This window comes from Macrobrachium rosenbergii, chromosome 32 (genome assembly GCF_040412425.1).
Source record: "Macrobrachium rosenbergii isolate ZJJX-2024 chromosome 32, ASM4041242v1, whole genome shotgun sequence".
Classification (NCBI taxonomy): Eukaryota; Metazoa; Arthropoda; class Malacostraca; order Decapoda; family Palaemonidae; genus Macrobrachium; species Macrobrachium rosenbergii.
In genome coordinates, this window is record NC_089772.1 from 10,014,125 (window position 1) to 10,036,016 (window position 21,892).

Below are 21,892 nucleotides of genomic sequence, written 5' to 3' on the forward strand. Positions count from 1 at the left end.
CTTTGTCATGAAAAGTGTCAAGTTTTATGCGCTAGTCATGGCCACGTGCTTTGCTTATATCTTTCGACTTTGTTTGTGTTTTAAAGCTAGTTCGCATTTAAAATGCCTCAACCTAAAAAAACAAGTAAAATATGCGCCGAAAATTTCTTAGGAGCAATCGAGTTTTCTGTACAGTGTATAATCAAGGCCACCGAAAATCTGTGAAATGGAGAAAGTCGGAAACGGGTTGATACCTCGTTGCTCGCCACCAGTACCTCCTCATCCTCATCCTCCTCCTCCTCCTCCTCCTCCAGTCCAACTCTTCAAACTCTCCCTCCACCCACTTTTTCTCCCCGAGGAAAAGAGCAATAAAAGAAGAAACTTTCCTAGATAAAACAAGTACCCTGAGATGTATTATGTTTCAGAGGAAAAAATTAAGACACTGTTACAGAATATTTACTGTGAGAATTGCTCACCTTGTTACAGAGAACATGAATTTGCCCACAGACAACGCTGGACGTGGGTACGAGTACTTTGTGCAAAGACTGCAAACCTGTTGTTTGCGATGATAACAAAAATAGAGGGAGAATGTTTCCAAATATTTAAAGAAAGGAGTTTTAAAAACGGATACACTCTGGGGTAAGGTTATTCCAGTTTTGAGAAACTGTGCAGTTATTTTTAATTTCAAACCTATACCCACGAAGAATAAGTTAAGTTACGCTCAATTTATCGAAAGGAAACCAGCTGAGAATTAATAAAATATTTGAAAGAGGCAAAAGACTAGCTACTGATTTTAAAAAAGGAACTCGTGCGTGAATAAATTGAATGACATTATCCATTTAAATATAATATAAGATTTTGTTCTCGAAGACAATGGCTGGTGTACCAGTAGAATTGGAGATCAGTTTTGTCTCTACCAAGAATCAGCGAAGATCTTTTTATTTAGCTGGTCCGCTGGTATAGTGGTTAGTGCCGAGGCATGTCACTCAGATGTCGCGGGTTCGCGTCTCCCCCAGGGCGATGAAAAGCACTGGCTCTGTATCATGATCAGTTACTGCTGCAGTGTGGGGTCTGCGGTGGGAGGTTGAAACCAACATTCTTTGGAAGCTTGAATTTCAAGTCAATGGTCCCTTTTGCGTGCTTGTTCCATGTGAATAGGTTTCATCTACTGAAATAATAATAATAATAATAATAATAATAATAATAATAATAATAATAATAATAATAATAATAATAATGGGAGAAGAATTGGTGAAAATGTTTAACGATAGGAAGAGCAGAATGAAGAGGATCCGAGTGAAAACCAGTGCAAGCAAAAAAGCTATGTATTTGTTATGGGAAAGGTGCCAAGGTAAACTGTAATTAGTGCCGAAATGTAATACAGGGTGTGACAAGGAGTGCTCAGATTACCGAATATACGCAGGGTAACATATTTTCGATGGCCAAGATGTATTACACGATCAACTACAGGAGAAGGGAGATGAGAACTCTGCTGTGTTAGACAAGCAGGTTTTACAAGAGGCTGGGCACTACTGTTACCTTGGAAACCACCTGGATTCTGAAGCAAGAATTATGAGAGGAGTAAGAGAATTGGTCCAGCGTGGATGAAATGGATAGAGATATATAGACTAATAATGAATAAAAATGGCTCATCTGAACACACAGCAAAGACTTACGATAGGGTATAAGGCTTGCACTACTCTATGCTGCAGAAGACTGAACTGACAAGGAAAATGTTTAAGTAGTAAAAAGATTTGTCTAAGTGGAAAGTTGGATCACAGTTTGTTTAATCTCAACGTACCAAGAGGAAGGAAAAGATGAAGGCAGAGTAAACATTGGTTGGCTGAATTGTAGAGGCACTGGAGCAGCGGTGCTTTCATACACAAGAAAAGCAAAACTGCATTCAGGTACATCGAGTGGCAGACACAACATGTGGTCATTAGAGAACCTACAACTACAGGAGCAATTTGATTACATGTGCTGACTTTTTTTTTTTATCTCCAGAGCTACTTATTATAAAAAAAATTTTTTTTAGGAAAAGCAATTGTATAAGGATTAGTGGTAATATATATATATATATATATATATATATATATATATATATATATATATATACGTGTGTGTGTATATATATATATATATAATGTATATATATACAATATATATATATATATAGAATATACACATATATATATATATATATATATACTGGTTATAATAATATATGTATATATATATATAATACACATACACACACACATATATATATATATTATATATATATATATATATATATATATATATATATATATATATTGGTTACCAAGTAAACCTTATAAATAAAATCATACCCAAATAAAAATTTTCGCCCTCAACAATCTTTCCATAAATATAACTCACAATGATCGAATATTAACTATGTCAACATTATAACCCATTCTGTTCACAAGTTTCCCATATACAGTATCAATTAGTCCCTGATTCAAAGCTGAGACCAAGGTTGTAAAAGAATTAGATCAGTTATATATAAAGAGCGTCAGGTAGTATTTCCCATCTCACACCTACGAATATAATTCGATAAGGAATCGACGCCTTGGAGGGGAAACATCCTCGAACAACAATTCAAGTCCTCTCCCCTCTTGCCCGGTTCCTCTTATGAACTCTCTACTCCCCTCCCGAGCAGGAGTTGAAGAAGAAGACCAGATACTGAGGGCCAACCGCCAAGTTATCAAACTGGGCCCGAACTCAAGGCGGGAATTCAGGAATTTCAGAGGCTCCTAAATCTAATATTGGCGGATCTTCAGACTTCGGAGCATTTTCATTTCGGGGCGAATTCCTTCCGAGAAGTCTTTCTGCGACTCGAGATCTGAGAAGGAGGCGATTTCAAAGAATTTGACACTTGCAGATAAGAGGTCCTCTTTCGCCCTCCAAGTCCTATACCGCCGATCTGTTTCAGAGGCTTTTTGCTTTTTTTCCGGGAAATGACGTCATGGGCGTTTTACATCTTCACTGTGTGACGTACTCTTCTTTTTCGTCGATCTCATACACTGAAACAGAGATCATCTTTAATTAAGAAGCATCCTTCCGCATTATAAGCAAAGTGCATCCAAATGTTTATTTTTGCCGAGTGTGACAACGGTTGTCTATGAAAAATAAAATCCAAGTTTAGATTTGCCGCTGGAATCTTGGAAAGAGCTTAGGGGCGGTACATCTCAATCCCCTCTTATATTACAGCCATTTTTGACGGTACAGCTGCAATAATATCACTAATTGGATGGACTGAATTACAGACATCATCATCACCGATATTATTATTATTGTATATTACGAGGTTGTTGGCGCACTGGATCACGGAGTTAGTCTCCTCTACCCTACATACCCCGCCCCCACCCGGGGCGAACAAACAGGTTTGCAGGAGGGTGGATGTCTCCCCTACCCTCCCGATCCTCTACCTACCCTGCCCCACCCGGGGCGGACAAACTAGTCTGCAGGGGGTGGGTGGCTACCTACCCATGTCTCACCTACTGTCACTCAGGGGGAGTGGACAAAAGCTGTCTTCTCAAGGGAGGATTATTATTATTATTATTATTATTTTATTATTATTATTATTATTATTATTATTATTATTATCATGTAATAAAAATCCACAATTATATAGTAAAAATATATTAACATGTAAAATAAACTATATAACTGTGGATTTTTATTACACACATTGTTTTTCACGAGACTGCGATTTTATCATTATTATTATTATTAATTTCCAACTTTTTAACATCATCAGGCAAGCGGAGTTCCGTGTGGGTATACACATGAAGCAGCTGTATAAGAATTTCAAGGGGAAGAGGGGAGAATACGTTCTACAGCATGCCCGGGGCTCAGGAGATCGTCAGATAGATTTAACAGATATGCAATATTAGTGCTTCGGTCTGATCAGCTTTTAGAAACGTACCCTAACCCAAGGTATATAAGAAAGTATGACCTCAATGTTAACAGCGTTCAGACATATCCCTGCTTTTACGAAAAGATAGTTATATTCCTAGCAGTTGGGAATAACGGTGTATAATTACGTTGTTTCCACGGCAACGGTCGTAAAAATTTACTTAACAAAATTGCAATGTCAGCATGTTTTCAGCATTACAGCCTAAAACTTAATACCGAACTGGAGAGAAATGATTTGTCTTTCAGATTAAAGTGGCAGTTATGCAAATCACACGATTTACATGCTAATTAATATTTATCACTTGCAAAATTTGGCTCCAAATGATAGAGTTTTGTTATTTGAAATAGAGTTTTCAAACACTTTAGGTTTATTTGTGAATTTCATCTATTTAGAATGGAGGAAATAATGATATCAAAGACTATCTTACAGTATATATGGTACACTGATTTACTTCTGCTTATTATTTCATTAAGTAATATTTTGCTAATGATCTACATGTTATATGAATATAGTGTTTTGTACACTGATATAATAAACTGCTGAACAAGATGCAGATGATGATGATGATAATAATAATAATAATAATAATAATAATAATAATAATAAATAATAATAATAACTAATCTACGAGCACAAAGTACTATGTGCAGAGCTTAATGCAGATGTTAATAATAATAATAATAATAATAATAATAATAATAATAATAATAATAATAATAATAATAACTAAACTACAAGCACAAAGTAATATGTGCTTGACATTCAAATTGGCCCATTAAGATGTCAGTGACATCACAGATATCAAGATTCACTATATTGTTAATTTTTATTTTTTTACAAATAAGGAAACAAAGACCTAGTTATTAAGTCTGCATACCGATTAGTAATGGTGACTTTATCTTTTCTTATTACCCTGTGTAGTCAGTTTAATTGGACTAACTGCATCGTATCTATTAAAGTTTAGAGACGGGAACAGCACATTTGTCTTACAGATAAGACCACAAGCAAGAAAAGCATAACCTAGCTTAGATGCTAGATGCTTTATCAGTTGGATAAAAGCATGTGCAGAAGTATGACGAGCTTTTTTTTTTTCAGGACTCCAACCGCAGATGGACTATCGTTTATGTTTCTAGAAATGGAGGCTGGAAAAGCCACAGTGCATGAGAAAACATAATCATTAAAATCTGAACTCAAAAGCAGAACTTAATCGTATAATCTGAAGTGTTGAACCAAGTCCACCAGGTGAACTTAGTTCAAGTGACAAGTGAATCAACTGAGCCACCGCAACTTGGCACTAATGGCGCGTTTAATATAAGACAGTACTGTTGCTTTATGTTTTTCACATCTAGCCAATGATGCCAAATACCATCGATCTTACTATCAGGGGTAATACCCTATGATGCCAAATATCATCAATCTTACTATCAAGGGTAACATCCCCTCCGATCTTACCATTAAGGATAATATCCTATGATGCCAAATATCATCAATCTTACTATCAAGGATAATATCCTACGATGCCAAAATACTATTAATCTTACTATCAGGGATAATATCCTATGATGTCAAATATCATCAATCTTACTTTCAATGGTAATATCCAGTGATGTCAAATACCACCGGTACTACTATCAAGGTAATATATCCTACGACGCCAAATACCATCGGTAGTATTATCATGGGTATTATCAACAAGTAAAAACTCACGCTGGAAAGCCTTTCTTTGGTGTTCTGTCGGAACATGTTTGGGACAAAGTATGTCATCGAAGCATTCTGTAACAAAACTGGCTGACATGAAGCTTTATTTGAATATTCTCCTTACTCACAAAACCTACTAATGACTTGTCATATGTACACTGACATTCTGACCATTCTGAAAACATTAAAAATCATCTGTACTTTCCTCTTTGCGCCTGAGGCCTCTGACGAGATTCAGGCCAGAGGACATACAGGGAAGCTCATTAAGACAGGAAATTATCAATAAACTTTAATATGTTTTAAGAAACTATAGAAATATTACCAAGAAAACTCCCTACAACGTCCAGCCAGAGAATGAAGAGCCGATTAAACAGCATGCTCTGATGTCCTCTGCACGGCGATTGTTTAAATGTTCTGCGACTTTGAAAAAAAATATAGAGGTCATGTTTGAATATAACAACACGCCGAAAAATATGTTGATTAAGAATAGCTCTGGAAATAGTCATTTATGTAAAATTAAATACCCTGTGTGTTCAAAATGTAATTCATATTATTTGGGCCAAACACTTACAGGCATATTATACAAAGCGTAGTCTGAAAAGGCTTCACAAAAAACGTCTTGGAAATTTATCGGCTGTACTCAGGCCACAGACGACTGCATTAAACCAAGGTAAGGGTCTTTACCCCCTGATATATCTTTGAAACTTCTTTGACAAAAACACGACGAAATCTGAACTTACAGCCTGGTCTCTTCTCCAGTGACCCTGTAATGCCTTCTTTTCTAAAACCAGATTTTTCTGAGGTTAGTTAGAGGCTGACCTCCCAATGTCTGCAACGTCTGGCATAAATTTGAAGCGTGTGCTTCTATTTCAGTGAGTGTCCGACGATGTCAGGAACTCAGTACCACCCAAGAACTAGATCCTGTAAAGTTTTAAAATTTCTTTCGAGGCTTGATGTACATTCTATGTACACTGCTTGTTAACTCGTGATTATATATATATATATATATATATATATATATATAATATATATATATGTGTGTGTGTGTGTGTGTGTATAATATATATATATATATATATATATATATATATATATATATATATATATATATATATATATATATCTATATATCACGCGCATGAGTGAGAGTTTGTATGTGCGCAAACACAAGCCAAAAAGGATCTGCGCATGTGGAATGACGTCAGCGTCACATGACATGTTGGCCATGTTTAATTATGCGGAAAGCCTTACAAAAAAAAAGATCCTCTCCTGAACGGCTGATGGAAAATTCGCCATGTTTGGCATGTGTGTGTGTGTGTGTGTGTGTGTGTGTGTGTGTGTGTGTGTGTGTGTGTGTGTGTACCGTTAAATTTAAGTTGATAAACGGATGTCAATCCATATGCTAATCTGGCGTTGGCGACGAGGTTTATTTGCTCCAATTTATATAATTTTGAGACTACTGGTCAGAATTTGTTGAAAATTTAAAAGTAAGGAGAGAGAGAGAGAGAGAGAGAGAGAGAGAGAGAGAGAGAGAGAGAGAGAGAGAGAGAGAGAGAGAGAGAGACATAATCTATCAGTAACTTTTAACAACTATATCTTTATCACTCCTCAGGAATGGAATACATAGAGTTTAGACCAAAGGCCCAGCACTGGGACCTATGAGGTCATTCAGCGCTGGAAAGGAAACTGAGAGTAGGTAGGTCTGAAAGGTGTAACAGGAGGAAAACCTCAAAGCAGTTGCACCATGAAATAATTGTTAGGAGAGGGAGGAAAGTATAATGAAAAAAAAGGTAATATGAACGGCGGTACAGTAAAAGGAATGAGAGGGGTTGCAGCTAGGGGCCGAAGGAACGCTGCAGTGAACCTTTAGTAATGCCTACAGTGCACCCCGTGAGGTGCACTGACGACACTACCCTCCTAAGGGGATCACCCTTCCGTGATTAGCATTTCATCTCGCAGACGTCATTCCGAACTCATTTTAGATACTAGGTATGTATGCATCAATTACTTTTATGTATGAAGCACACTGTATACGTTATATTCATGGACAATAACATGCATACTTTTATTCGTATACATACAGTTTGTAATAAGCTCATAAAAAAGAAAGTTAGAGAGAGTGAGAGCTTGACTTTCGTTTCCCATTTTGAATCGAGTAGTCAGCGAAATCCCCCCAAAATATCACTATTTTTCCTGGTCTCCTCTAAAATCTGAATCATGAATATATGAATACAGAATTTAGAAAAAAAAAAAAAAAAAACAGCTATGTCCCACACGCGATGCAAGAGAAGACGGAAATATCAGCTGAAAAGCCTAAGGGTGAAAATTTTCGCCATATAAAAGTGTTCATAAATATGTAGAAACATACGAATGTAATTCCATCTTTTTCAATAATGACGCAATCGTTCCATACATCTGGCTCCGGTTCTCAGACATAGTAATGGTTCTCAGAAAAGTCTCCACGTACAAATCCTCTTATCTGTAATTACGTGTACTGTATATGGGCAAGCCGTATGCAGAAGGTTACTGAAAATAAAACTTGTTTTCCTAGGGGGAGATTAAATTATCTGAGATGGTCTATCAATATTTTGTATGGGGAAAAAAATTGAAAATTGTTACAAAAAAATTCTTGTGTTTAACATTTTAATTGTTGAAATAATGTAAATATTGTACTTTTTAAATCTTTAAATAAAAGTTAAAAAACATACAATTCACAGAAATATCCACACACAAAGTCCATGCACAAATTTTTCCTGATGTTAATACGGCTCTCTCTGGTTTGCATGCGTGATCAAGCATTTCGATTGGCACGTTCTAATGCTACTGTCCTTGGGAGCTTACAAAGTTATCATGCTGAAGTATTCAAAAATACATAAGTATTCCACGTCTCTCTGAATCTTAATCAACTTTCTTCTATGGCATTTTTACCTATACACTCTTCGGATACAACGACTTCTCACTCGTACATATTACAATTATTTATCATTTCAGTAGATGAAGCCTATTCACATGGAACAACCCCACAGAGGCCACTGACTTGAAATTCAAGCTTCCAAAGAATATCGGTTTCAACCTCCCACCGCAGACGCCACACTGCAGCAGTAACTAATCATGATACAGAGCCAGTGACTGTTCATCGCCCTGGGGGAGACGCGAACCCGCGACATCTAGGTGGCAAACCACGACACTAACCACTACACTAGCGGACCAGCTACGGGCATACATATTGACATACATACCCTCAGATGCTGACTTCATCCTTTGAGCCTTCAAGTACCTACTGTCCTCGTGTAAAGGACCTTTATCGTTATTTCAGCCATCATTAAATCAATCTCAACTTTCGTCCAATTTATAAATTCTGTTCTCCGTAAAACGTTTTTATCCCACTAACATTCCCATTCCACGCAAGTTTTCCTCGGCCCCCTCCATTCCCAACGAAAAACGAAATTCCAAATTTCGAGTTCCCATATTGCTGGCTATTCCTGGCCTCTACCTCATAAACATGTTTTGGAGCGAGGCCGATTCCAGCAATTCAACTGTTCTGGACTTGTGGCAATTATGCCATACTCATCTTCACGTTAATTATTTCCTTTGAATGTTTTTCTCTTGATTTACTTAGCTACACTGTCCTTGTTTCACATTTATATTTTTTTATTCATTATTTTCCAGCTCCTATTACTTTCACTTAAAAGCATTTGAGATTTAGAAATCTCAAACATGATTTTTTTTTTTCAGACAACTTCGACAATCTCGCAAAGTTTATTCTGTGAACAGAATTCACATCATTCTCAATTAAAAATGGAAAGTGGAAAATTTCACTCGCACATAAACAATAGTAAAAGCAGATTAATAGAGCAGTAAATTGAATTGTATGATGCATTCGTTAATTATTTATCTGAACCACATGAAGTAAAATTTATACTGAATCAGTCTGTTGTTCATTAGGACAATTCATACCACTGAAAATAAATGTTACAATCGCAACTAAAACAACCAATCAACCTAATATATGCGTCGCACTGTCTACACCAGTGGTTCTCAACCAGGGGGAAATTCCTCCCTAGGGGGAAATTTCAGATTTTCAGAGGGCAGGGGAATTGTGACCATTGATTGGCAGGCTCAAACCGGTTCTAGAACCACGCAAAACGCAGTGTGCGTCGGTCCGCACTACTGAGAGGGCATGCTGGGCCTTTCGAGGTAAGTATACCTTAGTTTAACCAGACCACTGAGCAGATTAACAGCTCTCCTAGGGCTGGCCCGAAGGATTAGACTTATTTTACGTGGCTAAGAACCAATTGGTTACCTAGCAACGGGACCTACAGCTTATTGTGGAACCCGAACCACATTATACCTAGAAATGAATTTCTATCACTAGAAATAAATTCCCCTAATTCTTCAGTGGCCGGCCGGAGACTCGAACCCGGGCCTAGCAGAGTGCTAGCCGAGAACTCTACCGACTCGTCCAAAGGAACGAAAGGGGTTGCAGCTAGGGGGCGAAGGCACGCTGTAAAGAACCTTAAGTAATGCCTACAGTGCACCGCATGAGGTGCACTGACGGCACTAACCCCTTACAGAGGATAGGGGAAATGAACAGGGACACTGCAAGAACTATCATTCAGAAAATACGAAAATAAGGAACAATCGACTGTAATTGTATACTACTGATTTCGCAAAGAGGGAGGGGTGACAAGGGGGTATACCACCAACACCGCACCATTCTCAGACAGTTCTTATTTGAGCCCAGAAAATTGATATTGCGTTCTGTTGTCATAAAAAAACTTTCGCTTATTACGCAATTTACCTTCCAGCAACTGTTCCATAAAGGGAAGAACGACAGTTGGCATGAAGAATACCTTGCTACGCTATACTAATAAAAGAGGTTTTTATGAAGGCGAAATTAACTACAAATAATCCCAACTACAATGCCGCCCCTATTTTATCTGATAAAGCGGCCCAACAAAACATTAATTATGACCCCAGTTCTATGAAAGGGTAATTGTGTGGCGTATCCTGTTAATTAAAATTCATTCGATTAATAACACCGAACTTTCCAACGACGTGCCTAATAACGCATTAAAAATGGCCGCCGGAAGTCACGTTACTCACTTCAAATGACTCTGCGTAGCCCACTCATTATTCCCTCCTGAAGGTAGGTAAATTTGCTCGGTGCGATCACAGCTCAACGATGATCGTTCTTGGATTAACGATGATCGTTCGTGGATTAACGATGATCGTTCGTGGATTAACGATGATCGTTCGTGGATTAACGATGATCGTTCGTGGACTAACGATGATCGTTCACGGAATAACGATGATCGTTCTTGGATTAACGATGATCGTTCGTGGATTAACGATGATCGTTCATGGGTTAACGATGATCGCTCACGGATTAACTGTGATCGTTCATGGATTAACGATGATCGTTCGTGGATTAACGATGATCGCTCACGGATTAACTGTGATCGTTCATGGATTAACGATGATCGTTCATGGATTAACGATGAACGTTCTTGGATTAACGATGACCGTTCTTGGATGAACGATGATCGTTCTTGGATTAACGATGATCGTTCGTGGATTAACGATGATCGTTCATGGATTAACGACGATCGTTCTTGGATTAACGACGATCAGTCGTTCAAAGCAAAACAGCCCCATTAAAAACCAAGCAAATCAGTGCCCTAAAAATCGTCTGACGATCATCGTTAATCCACGAACGATCATCGTCGTTGAGCGGTAACCACACCGAGCAAAACCTACCTCTACCTGTCTCCTTCCGCAAAGAAAACAGGGCCGGCTTAAGCTCGTCGAAATATGGGAGATTTCAATTTGAAAGACGAGAAACGAGAGGATTTTCGTCCACCGCGGCGAGAGATTGATCCAGATGACGGAACGTCACGGCAATACGAACACAAAGAAAAGATCGCCAATAGGCAATATCAGGGGCTTAAGCGGCCGGTGGGGAAAAGGATAAGCCTTGGCGATAAGACGCGACCCTGACTTAGACCCTGATCACTAAGGGAGGATTCTATTCCATCCCGCCTTTTTTTTCCCAGAAAGTCTCGTAGTCTCCTTTTACGAGGCGGGTTTAAATTGGTTCTTTCAGATCGGGGTATCCACCTTCTTCCTTTGCGAGCCTCTTTCATTTTATTCAATTGATAGTACAAGAGAGAAGGTAGAATGATGGTGGAGGACGGATACGTTAAATATACCGGGAAAAGCAAAGTGGGGCCACAATCTGTATATTTATCCTAAAGACACGTCATCAGGAATACTATTTCATTTGTGGTGAAAAGAAAATTGATATTTCCATAACATCACCAACAGGATATGGATATACTTGCATTGTTAACCAAAGTATTAGGTTGGACTTAAATATCTTTGAAAGTCAACATAGTCTCCTAAATGTTTAAAAAATAAAAACTGTTACTTTGCCTGCAACTTTGAAAACTGTCCCATAAAGGACGTATTTACTAAGAAACCTTAAACAAAAAAACACGTAACCAGGACAAAAGTTAGCTTTTAACGAGGCCAATTAAACTTAGTATTTATATCAACGACCTAACAAAATTGGTCATGCAAGGGTACAGAGACCTTGGGTCATGCCATTGTTTTGAATCAAAGAAAGAAAATGTCCGGTGAGGCTCAACTTTTACGAGGCTGTAGCAACATCATTTACAACTGCGAACTGACGACATAAAAGAAATATGAACCAGACCTTGCTCAACAATGCCTGGAGCTATATATAGACCAGTGGTTCTTAGCCTTTTTATTGCCACGCCCCCTCTAAGAGTTGGTCCTTCCCTCCAACGCCCGCCCCCCCTTGCATCTATGAGTAAAATTCCCTCCCAGATTTAAAGGAAAATAAAAAAGAAGGAGAAAGAGAAGGGGTGTGTTTATTCTTTTGGGAATGAATTCGTGAGATACTTGACACTGCTTTTTAGCGACTCTTGGTAAGAGAATAGCGAATATCATTAGAGAATTTTTTATTTTTCCTTAGGGCTTGCGCCCCCTTTGGAAATTGCTGACGCCCCCCAAGTTGAGAGCCACTGATATAGGAAAGATGAATAAAGAAGCAGGGAGAAAATTCTTTATTACATTCTGGAGAAGGACCAGATATGATTATGACCATAAAAAAATATTACTACATATTTTCAAAGCATTTAGAATCTACAGTATTGTCTACGGAAAACTGTGGCTAAGAGTTGAAAATCAATCTTATCAGAAGTGAAAACCACAGGAATATAAAGTTTACCTAAAAAAATATCAAGAACCAATAAAAGTGACGGATGAATCAATATAATGCTTAAACAAAGAAATATACGAAAACCCGAGACTCCTAAAAGCTAAATTGAAATGAGCCACAGGATAATGCATATCATTTACCAAGATCTGGCGATTAGGGCAATTAGTCCGGAAATCATTAAGGGATTAATTAGCTAGAAGATAAAGACAGAGATTGAGGGAACTTTGACCATTACGTTGGTTCAAGAAACATTTCACGTATCTTTCACCTTTATATTTGTTAATTTTCTAAAAAAGGAAATAGATTCCTAGGGAAATATCACAGCTTTCAATCAGGACTATAAAGAGACAGACACTAATTCAAATACTAGTATAATGAAGACATGATTTAAAAATAAACGAATTGAGTTTGAATGAAACCATCTGCAAGCGAAGAGAAATCTAAGGAATTTTTTTCCAACAAACAAAACAAATTTCCTGGTCTGTTTATAAAGATAAAGCCAGAAAAAAGAAAGTAGATTTTACCTTTGTTATAATGTCAACAAGATTCCGGGACCCAAAGGGAAAAGCCAGCCATCTGAAAGTAAACAGGTAGGTCGTTACCAACCAATCTCAAAGGCAGAGACTTTCAACTGAGCTCGTAGGTAAACATACATTTTCTGTAGAGCAAATCAAAATTTGATTGGTTACAAGAGTTATCATACATGGAAATGAAATTCATAAAAATTACAGACTTGATTGGTTACAAGAGTTATCATACATAAAAATGAAATTCATAAAAATTACAGACTGGACTTTACAAGAGTTATCACACATGAAAATGAAATTATTATAAATTAAACTTGATTGTTACAAGAGTTATCATACATAAAAATTAATTTCATATAAATTTCAAACTTGACTGGTTACAAGAGTTATCACACATGAAAATGAAATTCATAAAAATTACAGACTTGACTGGTTACAAGAGTTATCATACATGAAAATGAAATTCATAAAAATTACAGACTTGACTGGTTACAAGAGTTATCATACATGAAAATGAAATTCATAAAAATTACAGACTTGACTGGTTACAAGAGTTATCATACATAAAAATGAAATTCATAAAAATTACAGACTTGACTGGTTACAAGAGTTATCACACATGAAAATGAAATTCATATAAATTACAGACTTGATTGGTTACAAGAGTGATCATACATAAAAAATTAATTTCATATAAATTTCAAACTTGACTGGTTACAAGAGTTATCATACATGAAAATGAAAATAAAAAAAATTACAGGCTTGACTGGTTACAAGAGTTATCATACACGAAAATGAAATTCATATAAACTACAAGTTATACTTTCGTGCACTTTATTATGATGAAAGCACTAAGCACATGACACTGTGACAATAAAGGGCTAACTACAGAATCTGTCTTCATATCATTTCGATCGAGTAAAGGAAAAAAAAAATACCGACTAAAGATAAAAAATATCTTTTAGGTGATAACGAAATATTCAAGGAACAGAATATGTTCCCCAGGCTATTAAATATTTTTATGATAAAACTAATACTGCAATTCGGAAAGGACATAACAGGAACGTACAAAGTTTGCACAAGAAAATGAATCGTGGAATGGAATGCCGAATGATATTTGCAGATACGGTACAGAATGAGGATTGTAAAGAGAAGACGCAGAAAATGCAGAAAGCGACAAAGATTAAGGTTAATATAATGAAAACTGTAGATGGAGCAACGAATGTCGATACGAATGGCTAAGAATGGAGATAGTTTAGTCTTAGACCGGTCTAGGAGCATACATCACGCATTATTACTATTATTATATTATTATTTATATATATATGATGTTGAAATGAGAGAGGAGGCGAGTCACGGGATTGGTTAAGCAAAGAAGACAGCAAGGTGTGTGCAAAAGATCAGATAAATACGAAAGAAAATATTATGCTTCCAACGCCACGTGACATGACGTGCCTTTTGCATCTATATATATATATATTTAATATATCTATATATATATATATATATATATATATATATATATATATATATATATATACATACATACATATATACACACACACACATAATTCCACTTATAAGACGCCACCCGTCACACGCTGGAAAAACCAGTCGAACGTTTACAGCCATTAATACCTTTACTGCACAATCGAGAGTGAATTACCGGCTACAAATTGTGACAATGAGCCATGTTCCATTTCAACATCGTTCCACAACCTAGGACGCTGTCCCCTCTTTTACAGAAAAACTCTCTTTTTACCCCTGGGTCTACGGATGTTGATTGCCTTTAAAAAAAAAAAAAGTTGTAATGCTCTTAAGAAAAAGAGTTGTAATACTACTTTAAGGCTACATGCATCGCGCCTTCGTTTGTCGTAATTATGATGCATTTTATGCATGGCAGGTTTCATGTGGTTCGTGATTTGTTAGCATTCATTTATTATACCTTTCCTATATTATCTATTCGTACATGGGTAATAATGGATTAGCCTTTCAGTGTTGCTCTATAAAAATATTTGTACATTCTGAATAATAATAATAATAATAATAATAATAATAATAATAATAGCTGAAGCATAACCATTATCTTCTTTTAGCCTCCCCCCAATCAGGGAAAACGGTTTATGTTAAATAACATATAAAAATATATATATATATATATATATATATATATATATATATATATATATATATATATAAAATTTATACCTGTCTATCTATCTATCTATCTATCTATATATATATATATATATATATATATATATATATATATATATATATATATATATTTGGTCGTATATATTTTACTGCTAAAACAAACATCTTTCCATTCGTCCGTGGTGGATCTAAAACAAACAAGTGGGTCATGCCCCCTCCCCCCATCCTTCCATCGGCTTCCCCCCTCCCCCACCGACCCCGGCCCCACCAACACCCGCTTTCTCTCTCTAGAATGTCACTTACGGAAATGAAAGCAAGACAATCAACTCAAGCGACCCGGAAGAGAGCGTGAATTCAACGGCTGTGATTCGAATCACAAAGAGAGACTCACAATGGAGGAGGAACATGTAGAACCTAATTGTCACGGAGTCTCTTGAGAGAGAGAGAGAGAGAGAGAGAGAGAGAGAGAGAGAGAGAGAGAGAGAGAGATTTTTCTCTGAATATTAGATCTCCGCCAAAGGTTACATTCCAGTTTTATATTACAGTGAGTGTTGAGAGAGAGAGAGAGAGAGAGAGAGAGAGAGAGAGAGAGAGAGAGAGAGAGAGAGAGAGAGAGAGAGAGAGAGAGAAATTTTTCTCTGAATATTAGATCTCCGTCATAGGCTACATTCCAATTTTATATTACAGTGAGTGTTTCACAAAACTATGTTACCTTTTATAGTTAATGTTTTGTGTTAATATTAAAAGTTAACTCACTCCCACAACAAAAAAAAATATATATAAATCTAATGAAAAATAAGCCTCTGAAGAGATTTATCAAGTCGTTCTTTCCAGTGATTTCTACTTTGGTTAATATTAGGCATTTTTGACCAAGAAAAAATTGAACCAAAGCCACTGCTTGAAATAAATAAATAATTATACTCTGTCGACCATTAATATAAAAATTACTACTACCTACGACGAGGCAGCGAGTAAGTGGCAGATTCAAGGTATTCTGATTTATTGACACAAAATCTCTGACAGGTCAAGAACTCTTGCGAGCGGAAAAGTAGCATTTGACATTAGGGAAAACAGGGACGTCTATATACAGTAGTGTCAGATGTGTTTTCTCACACCTGAAGAACGGTTAACAATTCTATATACGATTTAGGAAGAGATTTCAAATACATATGGTTGGAAAGCTTGCAGTGCCTTACGTACATCATCACTAACTGCAGTTCAGTCAAGGACATTAAGTATCTTCTGAAAAATGCATAAAAGATCGTTTGAATCAGGAGTGCTGGATCTGTGTTTCCTGAGAGTGCTCAGTCCGTCATGTAGATTTTGTTTTGAAGCGGGGATGCACTAAGTTAAGTATATATTAGTTTTACCAGACCACTGAGCTGATTAACAGCTCTCCTAGGGCTGGCCCGAAGGATTAGACTTATTTTACGTGGCTAAGAACCAATTGGTTACCTAGCAACGGGACCTAAAGCTTATTGTGGAATCCGAACCACATTATACCAAGAAATGAATTTCTATCACCAGAAATAAATTCCTCTAATTCTTCATTAGCCGGTCGGAGACTCGAACTCGGGCCCTGCAGAGTGCTAAGCGACACTGACGGTCCCGGCTACAGATCTGAACCTCACAAAACTATTAATTCGCTGATAACGGATGTGACTGATAAGCCAACGCCCAAAGTCTGGAGTCATTCAAGATAACGAATAAGTGTCTCCATGACACCCGTATGGAATATTTTCGGCGCACATTTAAGAACCTAACTAAACAGGGTTTCAGGGAAAAGAAATTATTAGGTTCTCAATGATAATGAATAACTTTCCTTTCTAGTGAACAGTTTTCATTTACTAATATGCTAACACGACCTCCATTAGTAATTAAACATGAATAACTCAATCATTTTTCAGTCATAAAGCTTTCTTGTGACGATACCCTCCATATTCAGTAATGTCTGATATCCATGGATAACGTAGCAAAGCTAACAACGCTGTGGTGGTAGGTGATTTTACTGTTAAAATAGCAATGCTAATTTCCAGATTTATAGTCTGGCACAGGATTGAAACTTTTCATGCTTGGCGTTATTAATACCACAAACCACAAACCCAGTTTACTTTTATATATAATATATACATATATATTATACATATGTGTGTATGTATGTATGTATATATGTATGTATGTACTACAATTAAATTTAAAAGATAGAGTAATAAACCCTCATCTGAAATATTATGATACCCAGAAAAAGAGGGGAGTGGTTTCCACGAGCATAAGGCCCACAGGAAAGAAATCAGCCTTGTCTCATCGACGGAAGATACGACACAAAAACGCTACTAATGCGATGCACTAATGTTAAGACCAATAAGGAACTCGACTAGAACGCAAGTCCATTAGCCGTTACCAACGGAAACCTTCCAAATACGTTTCGTGAAATCCATTAGGAAATCTGAATAAGGATATAGGTAACCTCAATCGAATGAAGTGGCCTTCGGCAAATGACTAACATTAAGGAACTGTTGCTCAAATATTGACTAGGGTTACAAAAATGCATGCAACTGACAAATTTTACCGAAAGCCACTCTTACACAAGATTCTCTAACTTGAAGGCCTGCGATAGAAAAAAAAAGAAAGGTGTTTTAGTATGCGTCCGTAAAAAACTGCTTTAAAACTCTAGAGATAAAGAGCTGAACTAAGTGTTTAATAGCTGAAGAATATGTCAACAATATCTTAAAAATCTAGGTAGAAATAGGTCTTTCAATAAGATTTTCAGTTAGTAACATGCGTGTTTGTAACCTCAAGTCATTATTTGAGCAGCAGTCCTTTAACAAGAGTTCATTCAAGTTCGCAGACAAATTCTTACACAAGACTCTCTTCCTGCGTGTTAAGGAAAAGTTAAAATCTAAGTGAACCGTGTTTGGCAAATATATCCTCATTCTTAAAATTCTCACAACTGTATGAATAAAATTTCCTTATTAACAGCGAGTACCTCATCGTGCTCTGCTTTTGCTGGCCACCTGTTTCGGATACGGATGAAATGGGCAAAAAATTCCGTTGCATAGGTGTTTGACTGTGTGGCATGATTTCACGGGGGCTTTATAGAAAATTTATAGAAAATATACATCTTTCTATAGACTATTACTTGATCTAAGGGTGACCCTCAAGTGAAACTTCAACAGACGTCGAGTAATTTCTGTAACAGAGAGAAGACGAAGGAACCAAGTTGTAAGCAAAACCTCATTTTGCTGACTCGGCGAGTTTTGCTTTGAATTTAAATGCAGACTTTCGATGGCTCTTAAGTCTACATAAATCAAACAATTACAAAATGAGCCGAAGAGTCTTCGGCGCAATCGAGTTTTCTGCGCATCGTATAATCAAGGCCACCTAAAACAGATCTATCTTTCGGTGGTCTCGGTATAATGCTGCATGAGCCGCAGCCCATGAAACCTTAACCACCGCCCGGTGGGACTAGGCCTACATCGTTGCCAGATGCACGAATATGGCTAACTTTAACCTTAAATAAAACAAAAACTAGTGAGGCTAGAGGGCTGCAATTTGGTATGTTTGATGATTGGGGGGTTGATGACCAACGCATCAATTTGCAGCCCCCTAGCCTCAGTAAATTTTAAGATCTGAGGGCGGACAGAAAAAAAGTGCGAACAGAAACAAATGCGGACGGACAGAGAAAGGTTCAACTCCCAGTGACAGTTAACAGAAACTTGTATCTTCAACCTCGAACCTTCGAAAACTATCACCATCAACTAAATGTTCCATGGATGAGTGAAAGAAGGACAAGGCACTGATTAGATAATGACTTTAATATTCAGCCCTCAAAAAATATTCAATAAAATCGGGACAGACCCCTACTGTAAAACGCGCCAATTTAGCCGACGACATAAACCTGAGGCAATTTGCTTTTGGATTTTTCAGAGACGTCAAAAGGACGGGAATTAGTGGTGGGGAAAAAGGAATAGGAGGGGGAACTGGGAGATGAGGAGAGGACGATGAAGGTGTAAGAGGAAGGAAAAACCTGAAAACTGAAGTAGGTAAGAAGGATTGTCAGAAGTAAACTGGAATAGGCAAGGGGCCAATAAACAAAAAAAAAAAAAAAAAAAAAAAAAAAAAAAGTATGGCAGCTATTAAAAAAATTGAGATATGGAAAGTAAAACATACAAGTAAAAAAGTGCGCCGAAGTTTCTTCGGTGCAATCGAGTTTTCTGTACCGCCGCTGTAGCGTATAATCAAGGCCACCGGAAATAGATCTATCTTTCGGTGGTCTCGGTAAAATGCTGTATGAGCCGCGGCCCATGAAACTTTAACCACGGCCCGGTCGTGGGATATCCAATATCGTTGCCAGCAGCACGATTACGTCTAACTTTAACCTTAAATAAATAGAAAACTACTGAGGCTAGAGGGCTACAATTTGGTATGTTTGATGATTGGAGGGTGGATGATCAACACAGCAATTTGCAGCCCTCTAGCCTCAGTAGTTTTTAAGATATGAGGGCGGACAGAATAAAGTGCGGACGGACACACAAAACCACCTCAAAAGTTTCCTTTAAAATAAAACTAAAAATGGTACTTTTAATTTTCTTTCCTTTAGGAAACTGATAATTATCCCCCAAACTTACAATTCCCAGAGAAGTGAACCGGAAGTAATTTATTCCAGAGCTCTGACAGGAATCTATAGTAACGCGCCATACTCTGGGAAATGTTCAACAATTTCATCCCACATAAACATCAATTAAACTTTGGGGAAACCGCGGACGATTTTACGGAGAAAATAAAAATGGCGGAGATCGACAAATTTCAACCTGGTGCTGATGGCTTTCGAATGGCTTGGCTGACGCGAGTCTCCGATTTGCGCTTGGCTCTGTCTTTGGCTCCTGTATTTTGGAACTGAAGCATCGCTGGTGGACGGCATATGAAAAGTAACTGACGAAAAAGATTAAAAAACGGCGCTGATTACAGCAGTTGCTTCGCTGTATCCGCGATGTTTTCCATGACAATATGGAGTACTGAATAAAAGGGTTCCAATACTTCGTGACATGCGATTTCTGAATCAGTTGGTAGTTAGGTAAATTTATATATATATATATATATATATATATATATATATATATATATATATATATATATATATATATATATATATATATATACATATATATGTATACATACATATATACACATTCATACACACAATTATATACAAACATATATACACACCTCAAGAACAGCCTCATTTTTTTTGCGAAGAATGAAGCGAAAGGCATTCAACAAAAAGTGCGCATTTGATAGAAGCTACCTTATACAAATATAAAACATAACATCCCCAGCATCTAGAAAAATAATTTAATATACAAACAACTCTGAAGTGATGAAAATACAAAACATAAAAACTGCCCAACTCGTCTAAGACGTGACGATGAATTAAATACGTAATATTCCAGGAGACATGATGTACGAGTATAGCATGTTGTACAGTATACAAACCCTTTGTTCCTTCAATGACGAACGCATCAAGGCGTTATCAGATACAAAAGAGACACACGTGTAAAACATATTCAGGTGACTTGGAGCATGGAATATGGACGACCACGGAGAGAGAGAGAGAGAGAGAGAGAGAGAGAGAGAGAGAGAGAGAGAGAGAGAGAGAGAGAGAGAGCTACAAGACTGAGTTATCAGCTAAAGCATCTCCTCACGATCTAAAATGTATTATAGAATTTTGCCGCTATACTGATTTTGATAAATAACAAGTAAAAAAAGCGCCCAAGTTTCTTCAGCGCAATCGAGTTTTCTGTACAGCGTATAATCAAGGCCACCGAAAATAGATCTATCTTTCGGTGGTCTCGGTATAATGCTGTATGAGACCCGGTGGTGGCCTGTCCTATATCGTTGCCAGATGCACGAGTATGACTAACTCTAACCTTAAATCAAATAAAAAACTACTGAGGCTAGAGGGCTGCAATTTGGTATGTTTGATGACTGGAGGGTGGATGACCAACATACCAATTTGCAGCCCTCTAGCCTCGGTAGTTTTTAAGATCTGAGGGCGGATAGAAAAAGTGAGGGCAGAAAAAAGTACGGACGGACAGACAAAGCCGGCACAATAGTTCTCTTTTGCAGAAAACTAAAATTGATTTCGAAGATCTGAATAAAACTACTTTAAAACATGAATATGAATACATTTTCAGGATTAAAAAGAAACTCATTTCACATTCACAGGAAATCATAATTATAACGTCAATAGACGGGTAACTTTAATCCCGTCTGATGTTCCGCCTCCCTTTATCTTACTTCAATGGCCTATCTCAGTCAATAGGGTAAAATGTATAATGTTTA

At 37.1% G+C, this 21,892-nt stretch overlaps 2 protein-coding genes across 2 annotated transcripts in view; one reads left to right on the plus strand and one right to left on the minus strand.

The window, feature by feature from the left end:
* LOC136855591 (calcium-binding and coiled-coil domain-containing protein 2-like) overlaps positions 1-11,281 on the plus strand; it is a 14,593-nt gene extending 3,312 nt beyond the window's left edge. Inside the window, exon 2 of the mRNA XM_067132684.1 lies at positions 10,799-11,281. Within this exon, the coding sequence (XP_066988785.1) occupies positions 10,799-11,281 (483 nt within the window). The remainder of the gene's footprint in view (positions 1-10,798) is intronic.
* The window catches only part of LOC136855657 (glucose-6-phosphatase 2-like), a 774,122-nt gene that overhangs the window by 162,552 nt on the left and 589,678 nt on the right, over positions 1-21,892 (minus strand). The gene's annotated exons all lie outside the window — the stretch shown is intronic.